At 43.8% G+C, this 25,653-nt stretch overlaps 1 protein-coding gene across 3 annotated transcripts in view; it reads left to right on the top strand.

The window, feature by feature from the left end:
* Window positions 1–24,089, top strand: part of FBP1 (fructose-bisphosphatase 1) — a 26,594-nt gene extending 2,505 nt beyond the window's left edge. Inside the window, exons 2-7 of one of the 3 annotated variants that reach the window (XM_055087266.1) lie at window positions 8,149–8,311; window positions 11,019–11,111; window positions 17,078–17,259; window positions 20,163–20,346; window positions 22,064–22,183; window positions 23,761–24,089. In XM_055087266.1, the coding sequence (XP_054943241.1) occupies window positions 8,149–8,311; window positions 11,019–11,111; window positions 17,078–17,259; window positions 20,163–20,346; window positions 22,064–22,183; window positions 23,761–23,952 (934 nt within the window). In that variant the 3' untranslated portion in view covers window positions 23,953–24,089. The remainder of the gene's footprint in view (window positions 1–8,148; window positions 8,312–11,018; window positions 11,112–17,077; window positions 17,260–20,162; window positions 20,347–22,063; window positions 22,184–23,760) is intronic. The other 2 variants (XM_007121875.3, XM_055087267.1) reach the window with 2 other exon arrangements.
* Window positions 24,090–25,653: the final 1,564 nt, after the last annotated feature.

Below are 25,653 nucleotides of genomic sequence, written 5' to 3'. Positions count from 1 at the left end.
GGACCAGGGCAGGAACCCGTGTCCCCTGCATCAGCAGGCGGACACTCAACCACTGTGCCACCAGGGAAGCCCGATACTTCTTTTTCTTTTTTTTTTTAATGTCTTTTTAAAAAATTGGAGTATAGTTGATTTACAATGTTGTGTTAGTTTTTGGGTGTACAGCAAAGTGAGTCAGTTATACTAGATACTTCTTTATATTAATATAAATTTATACATGGATACATATTTCCATATGACTCTTTGTAAGTAGCAAACAAAATGGAATCACACTTTACATATTCTTCTGCAGTTTGCTTTCATTATTCAACAATATATATATTCAACATCCTTCAATGTTAGGACATGTAAATCCACCTCCTCGTTTTTAATTGCTGCATTGTGTTCCACTGCATGGACATATCAAGAGCTATTTGACATTTCCCACATGTTTGGGCATGCCACTGGTCTTTGACTATTTCACACAGCATTGTACCTGTGAAATGGGTGTTGATGCATGGCCATGTGGGTGGCTGACAGAGGAGCACTAGAACCTGGACATTAAGTACTCCTGTGGGAAAATCAATTTGACTGTCTCAGTATCACATGTAGTTGAGCAGGGGGCAATAAGACAAGATCTCAACCTAGGCCTCCAGATTATACTCATGACTTCCATATCCTGGATGAAAAGGCCAGCATGCCTGCAAATAACTTGTTAGTGCTGATGACTTGCCCTAGAAGGGCATCTAGCCAGAGGGACAAGATGATGGCAGATTGCAGGAACCTTGCGGAACCAGTTTATGGAGCTCAGCCATCCATGACTCCTCATCAGGGACAGATCAGGAGTTTAAACGTAGAGCCTGGAGAGCTCTCTCTCTCTCTCTCTCTCTCTCTCTCTCTCTCTCTAGTTCTAGAAGAGACTGAGAGATGAGAATGATACAGAGCTTATGCTGTAGGAAAAATATTACAAGTATAGAATTATAAAACAATAGAGATCTGAAAGATACTTTCCTAGAGGTACCAAAAATATGATGTGGATGCAGAGAACTGTGGAGTATCAAGATAGGCATTTGCAATGGTCAGGAAAAGATGGTCATAGGCTTGATGGCTGGAGAGCATTTTAGGCTGGGCCATCGTGTAAGGAAATGTACAAAGTAGGAAGATGTTTCTGGAAAAGTTGCTCATTCAGTTTGACTGAAGCCTGGACTACTTCAAGTAATGTAGTGGTGGGGCATTTGCGGATGTTAAATTGTGGGTGCATTGGGGGAACATCAAATGGCAAGGGTGAATACTTTATATTTGGGGGCATAAGCAAAGGGGAGAGGTACAGGTTTTTGAGTGGGGCAGTGGAATGAATGGAGATTCATCTGGGGCAGGTATGGCTGGAAGTATAGAGTTAAAAGAGAGAAAGCTAAGACATGTGGAACACCAACTGAAGAGGGGAGAGGTGAGGAAAGCAGCATTCAGAGCTAGGGGATTAGAGGGGAGGAGGGGGAGGATCTGGGAGAAGTCTGGGTGGGGATGGGGGAGAAGGACAGCAAGGGAGGTTCTCAAAGAACCCCGAGAGCAGGGCTGTGCCATTACAAACAAAAACAAACAAAAACGAAAAAACAAAAAAAAAAAACCTCAAAACCCAGAATTCCAAAGGAGGAGCTGAGTTTTAGAGGCTGGAGAAGGGTAGGAAGATGATGCTGACATTTTGGTGATGTGGAACTTGAGGTGTTAGAGGGCCATACAGCTGGAGATGTTGCCCAGGCTGCAGTTAGTTGCGACAGTCTGGAATTTGGGTGTGAAGAACTGACTAAAGATTAGGCCACTGGATTTTGGCACATCCACCCCTCAGGCAAGAGGAAGAGGAAGAAAATTAGGACCCGGTTTAGCAGAACAGGAACATGCAAGGCTTTAAGAGCACATTTTGGAGAGAGGTGGAGCTGGGCTCAAATTCCTGCCTCTGCTATTTAACTTCTGTGAGGATTTAGGCAATTGGAGTAACATCTCTGAGCCTCAGCTTCCCCACTTGTAAGATGGAGACAACTGTTTTTTTAATCCTCAAAGAGTTGTATGCGGAGGAACTGAGTTCATTAAATTGATACTGTCCTCATTGTTTTCCTAAGTTGAAGTTTTTTGTTTCTAGAAAACAGATAGCTCTATATTCTGCTTTTCATTCCTTAGTAGTTGCCCACATGCATTTCAACAGGTATATATTCCAGGCTAGAATATTATATATTAAGATGACTTTGCTCCCTCAGATTGGTTACCGGAAACTTCCCATCATGCTCACGTGACATCAAGAAAACTTTCTTGTAAATGTGAGGTCACTTCTGTTGTTTGGTGGAAGAAAATAATAAATAACTTTAGTTTTAATTTTGGAATTACAGGTCAGTTAACACATACCTGAGCTTATCTTCAAGTTTGCAGAGTTTACAATCTTAAATTTCTGGAAATTTTATCATATGTATCTTATATTTCTTGTATTATCATCTCCATATTACCAAAACGGAATCGTAACTTCCTTTCCACACCAGAAGCATAGCCAGCCACATACCATCCTATTTGCTCATTTTGGGCTGGCATGAACTCAAGCCAACCTTGGGGTTTGTGGCCTTTGAAGCTGCTCTGGTTGACACCTCTTCTTCAATGTATAGTTGTCCCTAGGTATCCACCAGGGATTGGTTCCAGAACACCCAGCAGATACCAAAATCCGCGAATGCTTAAGTCCTTTAGGTAAAATGGCTGAGTACAGTCCGCCCTGTGTGATCTTGGATTCAACTAACTACGGGTGGAAATTCGCAGATGCAGAACCCCAGGATACCGAGGGCGGCCTGTATTTCTCATCTGACCTTTGGATGTTCTGGGCTGGGTGAATGGTTGGTCATTTACTTCAGAATCAATCAATAACAAGTCATGTTACCTTCGACTTCAGTGATAAGGATTAAATAATAACCTGCCTTCCTTTTTCTTCTAAAAATGAGCTCTTCCTCTTGGCTCTTGTGCATGCTATCTAAAGGGCGGCCTGCTTTACACTGCCATGCTGACATCAGAAGGAAAAGGTCTAGTTAGTTAGCAAATCAAGGAAGTCATCGAAAGTTCTTCCCTAAGTGTGGCCCTGGCTCCGGTCCTTGTGTCTAGGGATCTGCTTCAGAAATGTTAAAGAAGCCTTTCTCCTGACCATCATTAATTGCAGACTTTATGGCTGTGAAATGGCTGTAGAAACCATATGCAAATTTGAAAAACCATGCTAATATTTAGTCCAAATATCTAAGGATTTAAAAATACTGGCTAAATTAACCTATCCTTCTAAAGAGTTTCCCATCATATGAATTAAAATGACCTAACAGTTGTTTCAAATTTTCAGTGAGGTTTTTATAGTAAGCATAAAAGGAGATATTACAATACTCGCCCTGTGGTGTGGCCAAAAAAAACAAAAAACAAAAAGAAGAGATATTACAGACAGCAGCTTCTCAAATTGATTTTTTTCCCCAAACTCCAGAAAGAGAAATTTTGTGTCTCTGGGGGTATAAAAACAAACAGGCACAGGGACATAAACCCTGACAGCATAAACCACAGGATGCTGTGCTGCCCTGAACAACTTGGGCTGCAGGGCCAACTAATATGAATAAAATTGAAGTGACATATCATAAGCATCTCAAATGAAATAATATTCCCAGGGAGACTTCAGTCAAATGTGAACTTCGAGCACTTTCTTTTCTTGTCAGTTAGTTACCTGTGACACTGTTCTACATTGCCTGTCTTCCCAGGAGCTGCCTGAAAAACTGGTTTAGAAGTCATTTCCCCTCCCCTTCGTCAACCAACCTGTACAACCAATCTGTGGGCTCCATTAAGAACAATGATGGCTGCCATTGGCCGCTATGAATCAGGTGCATCACGTGGGTTAGCCCTCACCCTTACAAAGCCTGGAAACAATCAGGGAGCTGAGACAATTTGATGGAAGTCATATAATCAGTAAGAGGAAAGGCAGAATTTGAACCCAGGTCCCTGGTGCTGTGTTCTTGTCAGGACCCACCTTGCTTCTCAGCATGGTTGTATTACTGCTGAGGGGAGTTAGGGATGGGAAGAGAATGATACCATTTCTTGTTCACTACCTTGGTGCCAGTCTCTGTTCTAAGCCCTTTACCTATGTCAACTCATTTACTCCCCCTCTCTACGTACTATGACATAGATGCACTAAATTCCCATTTTACCAAAGATCAGAGAAGCTAAGAGATTTGCACAGGGTTGGTTAACACGTGGCGGAGCTGGGATTTGAACTCCCGGGGTCTAGAGTCCCAGCCCATGGAGGAAAGCGCGTGATGATGCTGCCTTTCCCCACTGCTCCCGCACGTGGCCATCGGGTTATACAGTAAAGGCTCTTCTATCCTTTGGGGCCTTTGATGGAATGACGACTGATCAGAATGCAGAAGAGTATTGTTTCTAAGGGATTTTCTGAAAACTTATGAAGAAAATAAACTCTATGTGCTCTTTGGCTAATTAGTTCCTTGAGGATTTCCTTAGGGCTTTTTCTTCTGTCAAAGTTGTAGAAGCCTTTCCTGCTTCCGGCTTTTCAGTGATCCGTGGAATGTGTTCCCTCGGGGGTCTTGCTTCCCTTCTGGGGGCCCCTCCTGAGGCATCTTGGGAGAAGCCTGACTGAGCGTTTGCCTAGTCCTGACTTATCATCCCTGGGCAGGATGACACAGGGCCGTGTGAGAAACTCCTCGTGTCATGGCTAACTTCCTGCGCTAAGGTGCAACGTACAGAATCTGAGGTGATTGGGTATAGACTCAGATATTGTCACTATTGACATGGCAAGCTGGGAATTCATTCTCCTGAATCCTGTTTCTACCTTAGAATCACTTTCCTGGGCCTTCTCGAAGACTTTCCTAACACAAGGTCTCACCAAGGGAAACCCTCCCAGAAGATGACCTAGAAGAGTTATAAAGTGCCTGAATTTTGAGTTTGAGGGTCCCAGAATCATCTATCTCCATGTTTTTTATGCTTCACAAGCAACTGGAGGATAGATGGGGAAAGGTCCTTCTGGTTAGAACAGAGGAGGGACCCTCCATGGGAGTAAAGAGGAGCAAGGAGGGGTGACCACCCAACCAGGCAGGGAGGTAGAGCCATCCCAGTGGTCTGCATGGTTTGGCCATGAAGATGGCCATTTCAGTTCTGGTGTGGTGAGTGTCCCCTACAGTGTTCATCCTGCAGCTGTTATATGGCCCCTCCCGACTCCCCGTGGACAGGTGGTGACCCAAGGGCAGGATCCACCTCAGAACCCTGGAACAGCAGTGAGGAACCTGGCTGGTGGTCTTGGCTAGACAATCCAGCTGCCCTGACGCTGCCTGTAACCTCTTGTAGCTCACCGCATGGGAAAAAGACTTTGAGGTTTAAAAAGTTACTTATATAAATGTGCACAGAGTAACTCCTCCCATTTGGAAATATGTGAAAAACAAACTCCCTGTTCCTTTGGATAAATTACTGACCCGGAACTGTTCTTTGGAATCATTACTGGCTGGCTCATTTGGGCTCTTTTAGGGTTTTGTTATAGCTTCATTTTCGTTTGAAAAACATTCAAAGTATCCTTCAGCTGGAACTGCTACTTTGCAGTGAGACCTTCCTTGACCATCTAAACCCCTTACCCTGCCATCCCCCAGCATCTTGTTTCATTTTATTAGAGCACCCGTCACTATCCAACATTATCTTATTCATTCAAAAGCACTTGCTTGTTTCTTGTTTGCCTCACTCACTAGAATATAAGCTCCATGAGGGCAGGGATCTCATCCATCTCGCTCAGCACTGTAACCCCAGCACTCAGCACAGTGGGGACAATAGATATTTGTGGAATAAATGATCACTCACACAGGCCTCTAGGAAGCTTTTGAGTAAGAGGAACTGAGGCCTGACTGTTCTTCACCTATCTCGCTGAGCCAGATACCCAGAGCAAAGTGTAAAGTAGGCTTTTCCCATGTCTGCCTCAGTGCTTTGTCCACCTGTCCCAGCCTCCCAGGCCTCCCTGGAACTGTCCCCATAGGCCGGTCCCTCTGGGGACTGTGCCAGTGGCTTCCTCCACACTCTTAAGGTGTGGAATGACCTTGAAGTCTACCGCTCCTATACTTATTCCTGCAGGCCTGGGTTTCTCTTATCTTCAGCGGATGCTTTTCAGCAAGTATTGCTAGAGGGACTACTGTGTGCTGGAAGTTGGGACACAGTGGGGGAAAACATACCCTCTGTCCTCATCCTCGTGGAAGTACAGATTAAACAACCATGCCAACACGAAGATGATGAAGCCTGGGGGATCTTGAGAGCCCCCTCCCCTCCCACAGTATTGCAGATCCCTAATGAGTGCTCCCTTTATAGAGCAAACAAGGAACTTAACATGAAGTGTGAAGGGCTGTGCTAAACCCTTTGTGTATGTGTGATAAGTGTATAATCCTCCAACAGCCCCACGAAGCATCATTACCCTCCATGGTCACGAGTGAAAAGGAGGACTCAGAGAGAGCAGGGGACTTGCAGAGCTGAGGGCTGAGCCAGGTCTCTGCCATGAAGCCCATGTTCTTTTCCATCAGCGTTATTCACCCTCCTGAATTAGTAGTGACTTTAATGGTGGAAGTGTCAGGCTAGGAAAGAGAGCCAATTGGTTCCAGCAGGGCCATTGAGGAAGATGTAGGCCATTGAGTTGTTGGCCCCTGCTAAGCCCTAGTTCCATCCAGAATTTGGCTGCCTTCTTTCTTCATCAGTGTCGGCCTCACAATTGAAGTGAGAAAGAGACTATGTGGAAAGAGAAGCGAAACCCCAGCTGCAAGTCTGATAGATCCCTTGGTCTTTTACTCATGAAATAGGAGTGACATGATGAAAAGAAGTGGGAGGAGGGCTAGAGGGACAAGACGCTGTTTTCCAGGTGGGCGAGGGAACAATGCTGAAAGAGGCAACACTGGAGAATGGGCTTGATGATAACTGGAGTTACCTCCTGGAGAGTCAGGCCAGGTGAACCATTTGGGTTCAGACAGTTTCTGCTGTTGGCTCAGTTTTGTCCAGCAAGAGACATGCAAGTTATGTTTAGAGAAAATGCATTTTCAGGAGTTGAGCAGTGAATGCCGTGACAATCAGTCCCCAGGCAAGTGCTCCCAGCAATCTCAGCCAAGGGCGCCGTGGTACCCCTTCTCTCCCATTCTCAGCTGTTTGGTGGTATCTTCAATGCTCCTACTCTTTCCCTTCCCACATCCAGTCTCTTATCTTGTTCAGTGCATCTTTCTTCTAAAACATTTCCCCTCCTTTCAGTGTTCCTACTCAACCCCAGGCTATGACAACCTTCCTCTTCCTTCATTCTAACAAACTAGGCTCCATTTTGGACCAGCCACTTGGATTCTGGAAGCTCCACAATTACTGACTTGCAGATACCTTGAAAATAAAGTAAGGACTCCAGACTTCCCAATCCCTTCAGCCCCTAGGACTCCTGCCAGAGGCAGTGAGGTGCCATTAGGAGAGGCCTGGCTTGGAAGTCAAAGTGAGCTTCTCACCTCGGCTCTGCTGCTCCAGTTTAGAGAAGCCCATTGGTGTCTTGGAGTGAGTGTCCTCCTCTATAAAATGGGGTAGTGGGATCTGTAGATATTACTTTTCTTTTGGGGTCTCATCAGCTATAAAACCATAGATCCCTTGGCTTAGTTTCCCTCTCAGGCTCCTTCCCACCCAGAGGGTTTCCTTGCTTGCTATGTCTGTCAACCGGTTCATTATGCATTAGCTCATGCATTCGGGAGTGAAAATTGGTTCTTGGGGCAGGTGAAAAAAAATCAATCTTTTTGGGTGTGAAATATATGTACATACAGTGAATAAACAGATACAGACTTTATCTGCAATATTAAAATTTCATGGGGGAGTGTGTTAGGGAAAAAAAACCTCCTTAGGGGCCATAATGAAAAAAAAACTTGAGAAACATCGATTTAATCACAGAGGTGTGCTGGGCACCATGATAGGCACTGGACAGGTGAATGACAATATCTCCTTCCCTCCAGGGGCCAATCCAGATGGATGACCATCTTTCTCATTCTATTGCTCCCAAATCATGTGTCTTCTTTCCTTTCTTCTAAATCTTACCAAATGCCCTCTTTGAGTGAGTTTATTGATGCATTGACATATTCTGGTGGTCATGGCTTATATTTTTGTATCTTTTCTTCCCTGTAGCTATGGAATTGCTGGCTCTACCAACGTGACAGGTGATCAAGTGAAGAAGTTGGATGTCCTCTCCAATGACCTGGTTATTAATGTGTTAAAGTCATCTTTTGCTACCTGTGTTCTTGTGTCGGAAGAAGATAAACACGCCATAATAGTAGAACCTGAGAAAAGGGTGGGTCTGCTCCTACACTATTGAGGATTTTAATGTAATCATTTTTCTTTCTGGCTTCATAAATAACTCCACTTGTTCAGCCAAGCTGGATTCCTAAGACACAGCCTAGATCCCTCCTGAACCATCAGTCATCATTTCACAGATTCCACTTCACTGCCATATCTCAAACTGTCCTCTCCTATCTACACTTCCACCACAGTCCATGCCGTTATCATCTCTCCTGCATGCTCGTACATGGGAGAGACTCAAATATACTCATACTCATCTCCACTTCTAACTTTTTATTGTCATGTTCAAGGCTCTTCAAAGTCTGGCTCTGTTAACTACGTCCTTCCATCCACCCAATTCCCAACCTTCATAACCAACCTTCCTGCCAATCTAAGCTGTTCATATCAGTGATTCATGCATTGGAATCCATTGGAATCCTATTAATCTTGTTACCAAACTCAGGATGCTCAAGAATCCAATACTGAGAGACAGGTGTTGGGTAAAAGGAAAGATAGCCTTATTGAGGAAGCCAGCAATCCTGGGGAGAAGGTGGACTCACGTCCCAAAGAACCAACTCCCTGTTGCCCATCTGGGGGCAAGAGTTTTTAAAGGGGAGTTTCAGGGGTGTATAAGCAGAGGGAGGGGGCTACATGCAGAACAGCACAGTTAGCTCTGATAATCATCTTGAAATTGGCCATGTGGTGGTCTGATCAGTGTCATCTTGATTGTTTTAAGTACAGCTAATCTTCAACTCCAGGGTCAGTTTTTCCCATCTCCTTGAGGCCAGTTCTTAAAAAGAACTGTGTAAGATGGAGGATCTTTTGTCATTTCTAGTCTGGTCATCATGTAGTTAACTTCTTCCACCTGTGGGGGATTCAGTATCTGCAAAACAGCTTAAAGGATATGGCTCAGAATATTATATATACCCCATGAAGAGGAACTAAAGGTTCCTGAATCTGTCTTAAGAAAGCCCTGTAGGGTCCTGCTCAATTATGGTCTGGTTGCTTCTTGAGGGTAGAGAATGAATTATATTTTTCTCTGTATCCCAGCCTCTAGCACAACATTGTAGGGGATCAACAATAAATTATTGTTGAAAAAGTGAATGAAAGAGTATATCCAGCTTTCACTGAACAACGAAAATCATGTAATGATAATAACAACAAAAAAACCCATTTCAGATGGGTTACTATCTTTCCCTGTTTGAGATGAACTGGGGACATGAAGGAGTAGGATGAGAAAAAAATCAGTCAGAAGATGAATTTAAAGAGACTGCCTGATATCCAGTCTGACCTTTATAAGAGGGATGGGGAGCCACATCTGATTAACTTGTTTTACATCATTCTTAAAATACACTACGTGTCAGATTCAAAGTTCATGTTGTTCTCTGCTGGGCTTCTGAAGGTACTTGGCAGTTTTAGGCATGTGGATTGAATTTGTTTTTAGTATTCTCTATTGGTCTGCCCAACTCCTCTGACTACAGTGTGCCTTCGTGGTAAGCGTGTTCCTGTTTTCCTGATGACAGTTTCTCCTGCATCAACCAAGGTGATTTGTTAAGAGCAAGAGGTCAGGGAATCAAAGAATTGCCTTAATTTGATGCAGAAATTTATAAACCACCTCTTAAAGTGGCTAATTTGGAGGTGGAAAATCTCCAGTAGTGTGCTGGTAAACTGGCTCTCTGTTAGAAAAAAACCCCTCTGATTTGTAGCGCTTGCCACTTTCAACTGTGCAAATGGTCCCCCAGAGTTGATTTTAGGCTACCAACACGACATCACTGAAAACAGAGTTGGGAAGAGATGTGCACCATTGGCCCTTGAGAGCTGACTCCAGGCAGCTCTCGCATACCCCTGAAAATCCTGTCCAAAGAATGAGTCTTTAGTAGTCCTACAACAGCTGAGGGTTATTTCCTTTGGGAATTACAGTAGGGATATGGTTGAGAACTCTGTGCACTGTAACCCCAAGTGTCATCTATAAGAACTGCATGGTAATTTTCTTAGAGATCTTAATGTTGTCTTTGCTTCACCTAAGATATTATGTTTTGCCCTTATGAATAAAGTTTTGTTTCTCTTCTTCCTTTGACTGCCAGGAAACTCAAACCAAAATTATGATTCATTCAAATCAATGATATAGGAAATTATTACTTAATTATCTGTATTCGTCACCTTTATCTATATCTATGACTCCTATTCTAAGTTGTGTTTTCTCTGCCTAATGATCTTTTGATATATATTTGTTGTTGTTATTTTCACTCTGTATACCACCTCATACCTTCCCTGACAGAGTATAAATAAGACACATTTCTTGAATTTTCGCCTAGATTCCCTCTTTTAACCCCTTAGTGTATACTCTTTATTTCGTTACAATGTGTTTGTTTTTTTTTTCTTTTTGGCTGCATTGGGTCTTTGTTGCTGTGCGCAGGCTTTCTCTAATTGCAGCGAGCAGTGGCTGCTCTTTGTTGCAGTGCACAGGCTTCTCATTGCGGTGGCTTTGCTTGTTGCGGAGCATGGGCTCTAGGTGCGCGGGCTTCAGTAGTTGCAGCATGCAGGCTTAGTAGTTGTGGTGCACGGGCTTAGTTGCTCCATGGCATGTGGGATCTTCCTGGACCGGGGATCAAACCCATGTCCCCTGCATTGGCAGGCGGATTCTTAACCACTGCGCCACAAGGGAAGTCCCAATGTGTTCATTTAAAATGTAAAGTTGTGTTTTCTTTTTTTTTGCTCAGGGTAAATATGTGGTCTGTTTTGATCCTCTTGATGGATCTTCCAACATCGACTGCCTTATATCCATTGGAACCATCTTTGGCATCTACAGAAAGGTAAAATGCAATGGATCAAGCTCCTGGTTTGGGACCAAAAGGAGAGTTAAGGTTGAACATCCAGTCCTGTTTCACTATTGGTGGCACAGCCAGAATGTAGATCATGAAACCTTGTGAGGCTTGAAATAGGTTTATATGTCAAGTTCTGACTTTTTCCAGCCTTAACTGCAGAGTGAAAATCTATTAGGTTGTTAAAAGAAAATGTAGTAAAAGGTGGGTGGGAAGAGAAAGATATTTCACTCTTTTAACTGTACCTTGCTTTCTTTTGTGACAGAAAATAAAATTAAAAACAAAAGAGACAGTGTAGGGTAGCTGCAATGATGTAACTATGTGACTGAAAATTGTGAGAGTGTGACAACGATAGAGAGTACTTATATCAAAATTGTCCTTTAAATCCTCTAAATCAGGGGTCTGCAAACTATGGTCTCCCCGGGCCAAATCCAGCCCATTGCCTGATTGTTATGGCCTGTGAGCAAAAAATAACTCTTCTGAATTTTTGAATGGCTAAAAAGAAAATCTAAAGAATAATATTTCATGACCCGTGATATTTATATGAAATTTAATTTTCACTGTCCATAAAGTTTTAATGCCATATGGTCAGCTCACTTGTTTTCTATGTTGCCTTTGGCTGATTTTGCACTGCACAGGCAGGGTTAAGTGATTTTGATAAAGACTGTGTGACAGTAGAGCCTAGAATATTTACTATCTGTTGGTTTATGGAAAGAGTTTGCTGACTCTGCTATAAATTATAGAAAGCACACTGGTACAGTGTGGGATCCAGGCTCCTGCCCTGGGTCTTTTCTACTTGGGTGACCTGAGCAGGTAACTCTACCTCAAAAGTCTCTCTTCCCTTCTCTTACTTTAAGTGTGTGTGTGTGTTTGTGGGTGGAGGGGGGCGGTTTGGTGGAAGTGCATCCAAATATATACAAGTGAAAAATAGAATGAATAGCCGTGGGCCCATCATAAAAAATGATGAAATCTAAAATATGTCATCTTGGCTTCAGCCTTCTTGTTTATTTTAGAAATAAGACCTCACAGATGCCTTTGAGGCTGAGCCCTTTCCAACTTTCGTATTCTGGGATACAGAGGCCATAACTTTTAAGAAGTGAGACCGCAATTTGTGCTTTGTTTTTCAAAGTGACTTGTTGTCTACTATTGCACATAATCTCCTTTCAAACATGGGAAGTAGGACCACCATGGGACAGTTCTCTTTCCTCATTGAAATGTATTTTGCGTTTGTCTTGGCCGGGAGGCAGATCAATCTGAGTAACTGAAAGTTCTAATACTCATACCAGAAAGACAAAGGCAGTAATTAATCTGTTTTCCAAGTCATACCATGAAACATCCCATTCTTGTTATAGACATGGAGGCATGTAATTTTACCTGCAAGTTATCAGATCTATATAGTATAGCAAGAAAAGTTTGCAGCAAAATTCTTCATGTAGAGGAAGACTTCTGGTAATGACTCAATCAAAGCTAAAGCAACACTAATGTTTGCCAGCCCCGGTTTCCACCTTAACCCCCCAAATAAAGACTCTTTTTAAGGAAAAAAAAACCCTAGAAAACTGACACTGGCTATCAACTAAAAAAAATCAAAACAGCCTGCAACAGCAACTGGAATTAACAAATGCTAGAACAACTCAACAATGAGTCTCCACACTCTTCTCAATAAACCTGAAGTGACTCTCTTAAAAGACCGAAAGAGGTGATGAGTGTCACATTCCCTTTAAGTCGCTTCAGTTTTCAAAAGCCTTATTGATTGTTTGAGGATTTATGGGTCATAAATATTGACCGTCTGATGCTTTAAAGGAGACCTTTTCTGCTTTCTGTAGAGCTGGATCTGGGCTGGAATTCAGCTCCCTGGTGCACCCGCTCAGTGGCATAACATTAGTTGGTAACTGGAACTCGGAAACAGTGATCTGGTCTTGCCCACATGGTGCCTGGAAATAGGCTCCAAAGGGATCTCTTAGGGCCTGTGGTCCACTGTTTCTACGAAGTTCCTGCCACAGAACCTCCGGAAGGGTCACCCCGCCTCTGGCTGGAGACATTCAGAAAAGGTAGAATTCTAGAGTGTTTGTCCAAATATTGGGTCAAAATCTATCTCCCTGTTGCTCATATGGCCTTTTGGAGCATCAGAAAATAAGACTCTTTTACATGCTTGGAAATGGCTTTTTTCCCTCCCCTCCCCTTCTTTTAAATCTTCTTCAAGTTGAATATCTTTCATGTGAGATGGCTTTTCGACCTCTCTAGTGTGGTCACCCTCTATTGGATACCATTCTAATTTTCAACACCCTTTAAAAATATCCAGTCCCCACGACTAAAAGCAGAGTTTCAAAAGAGCTCTAGCAGCTTCAGAATCCAATTCACTTCCCTTAACTGGGCACAGGGAGATGTAATAGCCATATGGAATGTGGGACCTAGCTCTGTGGGACCTTGGGCAAGGTAACCTCTTGTTTCCTTATCCATAAAGGGGAGATACTGAAAATTAAGCATAACGGCAATGAAAATAGTGCCTGGCACATAAAAAGTGCTGTATAAATGGTAGCTATTAATATTACTTGTCGTGTTTTGTGTATTAAGATTCAACAGAGAGTATCACAACTCAAACTAGCTTGAGGAAGGAAAGGAGGGAGGGAGGGAGGAAAGAAAGGAGGGAGGAAAGGAAAAGAGAATTATTGGTTCATGTAACTAGAAAGTCCAGTGGGTAATACAGCTACATTCAAGGACTCAGACGACATAAACAGGACACACTTCCTCTCCATCTCTATTGCTTCCTCCTCTCTGGTGGCAAAATGGCTCCCAGTAGGTCTGGGCCCACATCCAATCCTTTCAGCAACTCAAACAGAAGATGCAAACCTCTTTTCCAACAATTCCAACAAGAATATCATCTCATTGGCCCCGATTGTCTTGGCTTAGGTCATGTCTCCATCTCTCAACCAATCACTGTGGCCTGAGGCATGCAGTGATCTGATTGGCCACACCAGGGTCATGTGCTCACTCCTGGAGCTGAGGGCCAGGGGGGTAGTATTTTGAGGAAGGTTAAGGTGCAATTATCAGCAGAAGGGTGATGGGTGCTGGCCAGGCAAAGTCAATGGATGTTCACTGCAGATTATAAATGCCTTGAGAGCAGGGACCTTCTCTTATATATTTTTTTGTCTGCTAGGCAGCCTGGTACAATAGTAGGTGAACAATATTGGCTGAGTTACTGGAGACTCTGCCATATGCCCTATGAGACCTTCTAGGGAGGGTTTGGCTGCCGCTCTGAGGAAGACCATCTGATGATATGACAGCCCCACCCCACTTCTGCCTGACTTTCTCCTGCACCACCTCAAGTCTCCAGAATCCATGGTGTCTTTCATACTCTATATGGAGTGACATGGATTAAAACAGAGCAACACCTACAGCAGGTGGTGGCCTGGGATAAGTAAAGGTAGGGTCCAGAGGCTTTTTAATTTTGTCAAGTGCTTTATGCACGTTGGTCCATGAGCATCCACATGAGACTGTAGTGGATTCCCTTGGAACAAAGGCATTCATTGCTGAGGGTTTGGAGGAGGGAATTCATGCATTAGAAAGGGGGTCGGGGCAGAAAAGTATTCCTCCAAATTAATGACTAGATGGAATTATTTTGTCTTTCTTTTGAGTATATGGATCATAGATAATGTTACCGTTTCTTATTCCATGCAAGGAAGTTGAAGGCTGAGATTATTTGGTGACAGTGTTTCAGGGAAAGGCTGTTCATCCTTGTGCCACAGACAGACATGGGTGGTTCTGGATGAGGTGAATCCCTGGGGGACTTTTCCTGTTGGAGAACTGACTACTCCAAGCCTAGGGGCTTCCAGTCAACTCACTTATTTAAATGTTGTCTTTGTCTTATTTTGTGCTGCACTTTCAGTGTTAAGTAGTTATGACAGAGGAAGCGGTTAGAGCTTGACTGTTTTCCTCCCACTATGTCACTGGCTTTGAAGGAAGCTGGTTCCTTTTTCAAGGTTGTACACTGGCAAAATTTGGAGTCTGAGAAACAACTCAAATTTTTGATACTGTGTTTAATCTGTATTTAGCGGCAAAGCACTACCCTGTGAATACAAACCAAACTAAATTAAATAACTTGACCCAACCCAACCAGCCAAGCAAGCAACCAACCACCTAGATGAAAACTATTAAACACAAAGATTGGAGACAAGGGGAAAAAAAGAGAGAAATGGCTCTTTTGACATTTCCTTTTACATGAGTAGTTCTTAAGCTTCAGTGCAAGAGTCAGCTATGGTGCATGGTAAAATACAGATTCCCAGGGCCCACCTTAGAAAGTCTGACTTAGTAAGTCAAGGCTGCAGCCCCAGAATTGCATTTTAAATAAGCATCTCAAGTGATTCTGATGTACATGGTCTCTGGACCACACTTTCAAAAGTTATAGGAAGAAATTACCAGGAATGTATTTCTTTTTTAAAATATTTATTTGTTTAGTTATTTAGGCTGCACTGGGTCTTAGTTGTGACACGTGAGATCTTTAGCTGCGGCATGTGGACTATTAATTGCAGCATGCGAACTCTTTGTTGTGGCATGCATGAGGGATCTAGTTCCCTGACCAGGGGTCTAAACCCAGATCTCCTGTATTGGGAGCATGGAGTCTTACCCACTGGACCACCAGGGAAGTCCCATACCAGGAATGTTTTTGCTGAGATGACCTCCATCTCTAGTATCATGATATAGATAGATGCCCTTACTTATTCTCAGCCCCTGGAATCTGCGGTTGGGGAACAAATAAATCAAATTGGCAGAAACTGCCCATTTTCATTTCTGTTTAAATTCAAATAGAGAATATTCAAGCTGAAAGATTTGTTTGAGGCTGTTTTGAGAATCATAGAAGCCAATTGTCAAGTGTTAAGAAGGTAATTATCAGTTAGTAATCATTGATTAGGAGCCATGCCCTTAAGTTTTTCCTTTCCTTAGTATTAGGGAACAAACTGAGTCACACGACCCAGTGGGCTGTGTTTTTAATAAAAAACAAAGAAAAGATTAGAGTACATGTCATGTTCTAAATGTAAGTTGTTGTTGTTGTTGTTTGTGTGTGTGTGTGTGTGTGTGTGTGTGTGTGTGTGTGTGTGTATGTGATACGCGGGCCTCTCACTGTTGTGGCCTCTCCCGTTGTGGAGCACAGGCTCCGGACACGCAGGCTCAGCGGCCATGGCTCACGGGCCCAGCCGCTCCGCGGCATGTGGGATCTTCCCGGACCGGAGCACGAACCCGTGTCCCCTGCATCGGCAGGCGAACTCTCAACCACTGCGCCACCAGGGAAGCCCTAAGTATTGTTTTATTAAATTTTTGTAGTTGTGTGTGCGGGTGCATGTGTGTTGGTACTGGTTTGTGATGCAAAATGTATTTTTTTACTGTGAATCATGGTCAAAAAAAGGGAAAGCATTTGCCCTACACTGTAACAACTCTGGAGATTCTCAGTTGCCCTATTTCTGAGAATTTCTTTGATGTGTGAGTATGGACCACACTGCTCACTGGAGTATGTGCTTCAACTGGCAGGAGCTCATGAAATTGATTTCCTTACCAGACTTGAAGCCCTGCAGCCCTGTTTTAATTTGTTTAAATAAAGATAGAGTAGGCAGGGGAAAGACAGTGATGACTGTAATAAGATTAAATTAGTAGGAGCTGACAAGGAGGCATGTTCTTTTTTTGAGAGTGATAATGGAGAGATGAGAGAATATCAAATTAGTAAAATTGGAGGAGGACCCTGATTGGAAAGAAGGATCCAGATGCAGGAAATTTGGGGGTTGGTGGGAAGGCCGCTGTGGTAATATAATCAGGATATTACTGATGTGAGGAGGAAGGCCTCTCTAGGAAGAAGCCCTATTTCGTTACGAGAGCACCTTGATAACGCATCTTGCTAATGGATGAACTGCAAAAAAGAACCACAAAACAGAACACAACAAAAACGTGTTTTGTTTTCTTTCTTGTCCTAGATTTCAACTGATGACCCTTCCGAGAAGGATGCTCTGCAGCCCGGCCGGAACCTGGTGGCTGCTGGCTATGCACTGTATGGCAGTGCCACCATGTTGGTCCTGGCCATGGCGAATGGAGTCAACTGCTTCATGCTGGACCCGGTGAGAGACCCCAGGGGAAGCTGGGTGCTTCGCTGGTGGCTGTGAGTGAGTGTTTATGGTGTGTGTGTGGGGGGAGAGGCAGTACCTAGAGGTGGAAGGTGAGGCGCATGAAGGGGCAGAGATGATGGGTTGGGGAAGGGCGGAAGGGAGATGGAGGGACCATCGTGAGAAGACTAGTGAGGTGAGAAATGGTGTCTGTCCAGAGCATAAGGAGTCTTTCTTCCACGATGAATTCTTTAGAGTGGACATGACTCAGCTGACTCAGATACGCACTGGGCTGAGCAGGCCACACAGATGAGTGGAGTGTGCTGGGAAAGGATGGTCAGGGTGGTGGCAGGGCAGTGGCAGGGCATTGGGGAACTGGGGAGGTCTGGCAGTTGTTACTCCTTGGGAATAGCGGCTCAGTCTTGCCAAGGCTTCCAGTGTTTCAAGAAACACTGGATTTTTAGAAAATGTAATGTTTCTGGATGTGTAAAACACTGTGCTAGCCAACTAAAACACATTTGTGGACCAGATGGGGCCCATAGATGGTCCGTTTGCCACCCACGCTATCCATTACTAGCTTATTTTCCTGAGGTGAATGGGTGTCCCAGCTGAAGCAGTGGACCACCTCATTTCTTCAAAATTAGCTCCGAAATTCATTTGATGTGCACGTGCACGCAAACCTTCAGTGAGCCCTTGTGGTTTTGAAAGCCTTTGACGAACTCAAGGAAGTGAAAATAAAGAAGGAAATGAAGATAATTCCTTAGTCTGTCCAACTTATAGAGAAAAACTCCCTCGGGAGTTCCCTGGTGGTCCAGTGGTTAGGACTCGGCGCTTTCACTGCTGGGGCCCAGGTTCAGTCCCTGACAAGACTAAGATCCCACAAGCCACGTGGTGCGGCCAGAAAACAAAAAACGAAACAAATTCCTCATGGAGAGGAGCCCAAGTTGCCATGAAAAATATTCATTAACAATTTTTAATTTGTGGATAATTTCTTCCACATGTGTATTAATTGGAGTTCTTTATTTATTCTGTTAGATGACAGTTTCGACAGAGCAGATAAATTGAGCAAAGAAATCTCTTTACATATTTGGCATAACTAAACCCACCATTGAAATGGACTCCATAGAATCATCTTCCGTAGGTCGGCACATTCATTATGCATTTGGTCCAGTGTCCCAAGGGAAAAAGAATTGAGGTTATAAATACCTTTCAGTTTTAGAAATGTCCTCAGATGACATTAATGCACTATTAATGCATAAAAAGCATTATTTTTATGCATAAAAGACATAAAAAGCACTATTTATTTGGTGCTTTTTGCTGACAAACCGAACACCAGGTACAATCAGCTGCTAGAATCCTGTGAGGGGCGGGTTGCTGGTGGTGGGGCCTCGAGGTTCGTGGGTGGTGGGTGGGATAAATCAGAATGTAGGCTGCCTTTGTCCCCCGCACGCTTGCACAACTGGACTTTGCCTCCTTCGAAGCACCCGTGCTTAATAAATCAACAAGGGTAGGGAAACAGCACAAGTTTAAGCCTCCAAAGGAGGTGATTTCAGGGTAAAGTAGTGGCAGAACCTAAGCGAAGTTCACTCTGAGCCCAGGGTACAGTTTCCGAAATCACTGATGTTTTGGATTTATCCTCTCAGCAGGTGTTTACCGCTTCCCCAGACATTCTTCTGGTAACTTCTCTGTTACCTTTCAGTTGATGGATGTGTAGAAAACATGAAATCTCTTATTTCCAGATTACAGACCTTGTGTCCGGGAGTAAGTTTCTGTGTGTTTGATAGTCTTTTGCCCTCCTCACACTTAATGGCCACTCAGTGTTTGGAGGCTGCGCTACCCCCTGCTGGCTGACCTCCCAGATCTGATGAATGCCTGCAGGGTGGGGGTCAACTTAGTGCTTTCTTTTCATTTTGGCTGACAGTTTCTGCTAAGAAGACCACAACAGCTTTATTTGCATTTCTAGCAGGCTTTAAGGTTTGAAAAGCTTTTCAGTCTCTTTCTCATGTACAAGAGACTAACCTCCTTCACAGCTAGGATGCTCTGGCCAGATACCAGGGCGGGGCGCCTGCAAAGCATGGCTTCATGAGCACCTGTTGTGTGATGGCTTCATTTTCCAGACTTTTACCAAAAAATCATAAAAGAAAAAAAGAAAAGAATCACTCACAATGATACCTTTCAGTGACCACTGTTAATTCTAGTCTCTTTTCACCCCCTGCCCTCCTCTCTCCCTCCCCCACTTCCTCTCTACTTCCAACATGCTCCATATTGGCAGGAACCAAGCTTTGCTACGGGAATAAGTGGCTGGGGAGAGATGTGTCCAAGGTGGGACCTCCCTTCTTAACTCTTGTCTCCATGGAGCAACCTCCCAACCCAGACGGGCGGAGCCTCAATCACTCTCTTATCAGGGACGTGTAGGAGCTCCAAACAGTCCTCAGTCCAGAGCTATAGGAGTTATGTGACACCTTACTCCAAAGTTCGAATCTCCTTTGAAGAACCTAAGCCTTAAAGGCATCAGCTTAGCACTGGGACTTTGTGGAAGGCTGAGTTCTGAGAAGCACTCTGTAGATCAGTGAGCAAAGGCACCAGAAGCTATATATGCTGTGATTCGAAACTCACGGTGCTTGGGTAAAATGACATCCAGATAGAAACGAAAGAATGGAAAGCTAAGAGCAGCCATGAACACTTCGGTGTAACTCAGCTGCCCATCTCTCCTGAGATCCTACCTCCTGTCTGCACCAATTTTTTTTTTTTTTTTTCAAAGGCATGGGTATCCCAGGCCAAGGAGAAACTCCCCTGCTGGTAATCATTTCACAATGTTACAAATATTGAATCATTATGTTATACACCTGAGACTAACATAATGCTATGTCAATTATACCTCAGTTGAAAAAACAAAAAAAAATAAAAACCAAGCTCTTTGTGCTGAAGGACACAGGCCTCACGCCACCCCCTCCCACAGGCCTGAAGGAGATGTCACGGCTCCACCTTTCCTTCCTGTTTCACAGGCCATTGGAGAGTTCATTTTGGTGGACAGGGATGTGAAGATCAAAAAGAAAGGGAGCATCTACAGCCTCAATGAGGGCTACAGCAAGGACTTCCACCCTGCTGTCATGGAGTATGTCCAGAGGAAGAAGTTCCCCCCGGTAAGTGAGGGCTGCGGGGTCGGGGTTGGGGGAGGGCCCCTGAGTTATGTGTTGATTCATGATGTACCCTGGAGAGAAAGGCGGCAGGGACAGAAGTGGGTGGATTCCACTGTGCTGGGGACTGGAACCTCTGCCCTGAGACAGCAACCCCTTTGCCACTTTCTCTTGGCAGAAGAAAATCAGGACTGTAAAGTCCGCCAGATGAATGAAGTCATGGCAATAAAACTTGCTTCACTGCCGGGGTCCCTGATCCCAGTTGGTACGAAGCGTGGTTCTTGCACCCCAGGCCCCGGCCCTGTAGCACCTGAAGGATTTCTATCAGTCATCTCTAGACTGAGAGCATCCATCATGGCATCTCTCTAAAGAGGTTACAGATCACTGAACACGAAGAGAGGAAATGGCTGTTTGTAGAGATGGTTCTATGTAGGAATATCCAATCTTGTCCTACTCTTGTTACTGGAAGCTCGGCCTCTGTGTACACACCGGTGCCGAATCAAATCTCGGAGACAGAGTTTTGGGTGAAGTAGAAAAGGATAGCTTTATTGCTTTGCCAGGCAAAGGGGGACACAGTGGGCTCCTGCCCTCGAAAACTATGTGTCCCAGGGACTTCCCTGGTTGTCCAGCGGGTAAGACTCTGCTCTTCCAATGCAGGGGGCCCGGGTTCAATCCCTGGTCGGGGAACTAGATCCCGCATGCCACAGTGAAGATCCTGCATGTCGCAACTAAGACCCGGTGCAGCTAGAATAAATAAATGCATAAATAAATATTTTTTTTAAGTTTTATTAAAAAAAAAGAAAGAAAAAGAAAGGAAGAAAACTATATGTCCCACCCTGGGAGGATTTGATGAGGGTTATATAACAGTGGTTCGAGCTGGGGTCTCTGACAAGATCAGGGTGTGAGCAGGGCCTGCTCCACCTTAATCTCATCTCAGGTGGTTTCCTAATCTTGACTGAGCTTCTCTGGTTCCTTTAATCTTGCCTCAGGTGGTTTCTTGACCGTTCCTCTCTTGATTAGCAACTGTTTAAATCTGCCCTTTGAACTCAGGGAAGGTCATGGAGGCTGGAGTCTTGCCTACAAGAAATGGGGGACAAAAGGGCCTCCATGCCTGGGAGCCCGGGCCTCACTCAGTTTCACTCTTGCTTAATGCCATTGAAGTCTGCTGTGTTCTGAGGAAGAAGCCCAGATGTTGTTAGTTTGGCATTCAGGGCCCTGCAAGCTGGCCCCAGCCTCTCTCTCCAGCCTTATGATCTCTCCTTCCACCTTTCCCTAGAGATCCCTTCCTGCCCCCAGCTGCACCAGGCTCCTCCCAGGGCCCAAGGCAGACTGCATGTGCTTCTCTAGTTGCCCTACCTTTGGCTGGGCAGTTCTTGCTCCTGCAGAGATGAAAACCCCACCCTTGCCCCCTCTCCTTAGCTCTGCAAAATCTTTCTTCTCCTTCGGGGTCCTGCTAAATGCCTGCCCCACCCCAGAGCCTGAATCCACCATACCCTCCTTAGGGCCTCCTCAGGTAATTTGGGTTATTGTAAGATGTAAGAGGCTGTCTCCATTATTCCATTTTCTGCTGCTTGGGGACAGAATTTTCATCACATTTCCTAGCACAGCCCCAAACACACACCTTGATGGTGCTCTGTTTGATTGTTGAATCAAATAAGCATAGAGGACATGAAGAGAGCTCTCTCTTCTGTAACCCTAACAATTGCTGGTCTTAACCTTGTAGGACAACTCAGCCCCCTACGGTGCCAGGTACGTGGGCTCCATGGTGGCTGATGTTCACCGCACCCTGGTCTATGGAGGGATCTTTTTGTACCCAGCTAACAAGAAAAGCCCCAACGGAAAGGTAAATAAATCCCCTGAAGAGTGGTTGAGAAGCAGTGGATTTCATTTACAGCCTGGGGGATTTGACTGAGGAAGAAAGAAAGGTCATGGTAGCTGTTATGCTCTGCAGTGGGGTGCCAAGGATGTCTGTGGCATATTCTTTTCTAGATTAAAGGCTGTCCTGGTTAAAGCCAGGCGATATCAGCTAAAAATGATCTCTTGAGAGCCCTTCCACTGCTAAAGATAAGTAATGATGCTATGGTCAGAGGGTACTAAAAGTGCTTCCTGCTTCCAGTGGATACACATGGTTTGGCTTGGGCAAAATGAATGCCATTCATAAAATGAAATGAAACAGTCCAGCCTCATTACCAAGGCAGCAAATCACATATGCATCCCAAACAAGAGGTTTTCTTTGATTGTTTTCAAAAGGCATAAAATTGAAATGACTAGTGAGCTGACATTTGCTGCTTAGAAAATGCTACCTTTCTAGGGAAGGAAAGCATCTCTGGGGACACCTAGAGCTTTCAGGTAAGCTGTAACTGATGCATTGGTCTCATGCCCACAACCTTCTTACAAGCCATGGGGTGGGCTGTGCTTGCTCATGCTGGTGAAGGGACACCCACTCTTCTTCGACACAGAGGGACAGTGTGTTTCCTTCTCAAGTATTGTCCCTTTGTTTTTCCCAAAGGACAGACAGGTTTTTCTTATTTTATTTTATTTTTAATGTGAGAGAAAGAATAGGAATAATCCCCATAGTTAGAAATGGATGTATTTCAGATATGCTCAGATCTCTGTTTATGGCATGTGGCGTCCAGTTCACTGAAAACAATTAAAACACCCACTCTTACCATAGCCACCTACCTCGGGCATCCCAACCTGTGATTAGCCTGCTTTATAGCGCTTTTCTCTAATGCCTCAAAAAATTGTTCCTTAACACAAATATTGAGGTTCCTCCTTTTTCTTTTTTTTCAGTTTTGCGAATCTGACCCTGACACCTGTATGGAAATAGTCAGGAAACACCTGCAAAAAGCTGTCTACTCACTAGGCAGACTGCATGAAAATGCATACAATAAAAAAGTTAATATTTAAAAGTAAATGCCAAGATGTATAACATACTAAATCCCAACCCTCAAGCCTTAGGAGAATTGTAAAAAGAATGTGTACAGAGTTGCAAACAATATTATACTGTTTGGAGGAGCCAGTCTGCTTTCCAGATGTCTGCAGCCAGACACTACCATGGACTTTTAAATGCTTATAGAATAGGCAAAGCTCCATCCAAAACACACACAGAATCACTCATTAGGTCCAGTTTCCGTGCTATAAAGAGAAGGGAAACATCGGTTCTGCCAAAATGTCATTCGGTCCTAAGCCCAGGTGGTCTGCCTCACATTTGCATCAGGCAATCTATTGCTGGCTCTTGATGGATGGCTTAATTTAACCAAATGGTTAAATTAACCATTTGGTCTTAGATGCAACCTTGTGATGGAAAGTAAGGGAAAGTATCGGTTAATTTGATCAGCTCTGCACTATTTTTCTATGAAACAGATCTCTTTTCTGTGTAATCTATTCTGGTCTGAGAATGCTGCTCTTGTTTTCCAGTTGAGACTATTGTATGAATGTAACCCCATGGCCTATGTCATGGAGAAGGCAGGAGGATTGGCTACCACTGGGAAGGAAGCTGTATTGGACATTGTTCCCACTGACATCCACCAGAGGGCGCCAATCATCTTGGGGTCTCCTGAAGACGTGACTGAGTTCCTGGAGCTGTATAAGAAGCACGCTGCCAAATGAAGAGCTGGCCTTGCCCACACCAAATAGAAATGCCTTTTATCTGGACCTTTGATCTCACAGGGCGCTACCCCATTCTGACTGTGCATCAGATATTCCTAGACATAGAAATTAAAAGTATGGATATTTTCACCATCAAATGCTGTGTAATGCCTTATGCTGCCTAACCAAAATGCTATCTCAGTAATGCCACAGATGGTCACGATATATTTTGAGTGGATAGAGGAGAAATAAACATATTCTTCCTTTTTCTAAAAAAAAAAGTCTTCATTGCTTTGTGCCAAATAACAGTAATAATAATAACAGCTAATGCATATGACATTAGATAACTCATTTAATCTTCATAACCACCTTATGAATTGGGCACTGTGAATAACCCATTTTGCAGTTGATGAAATGGAGGACCGAGAGGTGAGGTAATCTGCCCAAGGTCACCAGCCCTTGAGCTACAGAGCTGGGATACGAACCCAGGCAGTCTGGCCACTAAACTCAGAGTTAATGAATCGCTTCTCCTGTGTGTTGTCTGTTCAGGTCTGGGTGTGCAGAATCAACATGAGCAATGCTTTTAAGCCCTCCTGGGAACTGGAGAAGTGATATATTATTGGTGGTACCCATCTAGGACCTCTTGGCCTCCTGTACATGGGTGTAAGCATCTGAGGCACAAATTAACGTTTATATTATTACTCAGTGATAAGTTTTTTACAAAAACATAACACTTCATTGAATTAACATAATATAATAATTTGTAAGGTTTAATTACCATAAAGAAAAGGATTCATCATAAGAACAAGATTTAGGAAATACAATTTGTTGCAAACAAGCACTTTTCTATTAGGCTCTGTGTAAAAACAGTTCCTCCCTTAGCTGACCCTGGGTCTTTCTGGACTGGAATTCCAAGATTATAGCAAGTTATATCAGATGTTAAGAAACGTCTGGACTTTCTTAAGCTCTACGTATATTAGGATTTTCCCAATGGAATGTAGGTGGAAATGATGTATACTAATTCTAGTTTGAAAACCCAATGAATAATCCTTCATCCACTCTCTTCCATGCATTAAACGTCGTGCGTTTCAATGACAGTATTACAACAGAACAAAAGCCTGAGTGTCTGAGCCACCACTCTGTCTACATTAGGTTGTGATGTGAAATAGAAATGAACCTTTGATGTACTAAGCTACTAGGATTTCAGGCTTATTAGTTACTGCAACATAACCTAGGCCATCCTAAGACTGAGCTTGGGTAAGCTTTTTTTTTTTTTTTAACTTCTCTGAACCTCAGTTTCTTCATTAAAAAAATGTTAATTGTAGTACTTATTGTTGTAGTCAAGGCCACCATATTCGCTGTAAATAACCTACTTAGGCCAACTAAATCAGAAAGGGAATTTGTTGGAAAGATTCAAGGGGATCTCATGAAGTCCAGTACCCACTGCAGAGGACAGCTTACAAAGGACACATCCTTCTTAGTTCCAGCATTATCATCCAATTCACTAGTGTCTCTGTGTCTCAAGCTAAGTTCCCAGGACAGAAAATCTGATTGGCTCACCTTATATCAAATGTCTACCTCTGATCCAATCAGCTGCAGCCAGAGACATGGGGATCATGGGCTGAGCAGATACCTCAAAGATATCTGCCATGCTACACACAGGGATGTTGAGGTTACATGAAAAGGCATATGCCGGGCTGATTCTGCATTGTCAGGAGCTTG

Source organism: Physeter macrocephalus, chromosome 9 (genome assembly GCF_002837175.3).
Source record: "Physeter macrocephalus isolate SW-GA chromosome 9, ASM283717v5, whole genome shotgun sequence".
NCBI classification, from domain to species: Eukaryota; Metazoa; Chordata; class Mammalia; order Artiodactyla; family Physeteridae; genus Physeter; species Physeter macrocephalus.
The sequence above is the reverse complement of the archived record's forward strand: the minus strand, read 5'-3'. Positions and strand labels throughout refer to the sequence as shown.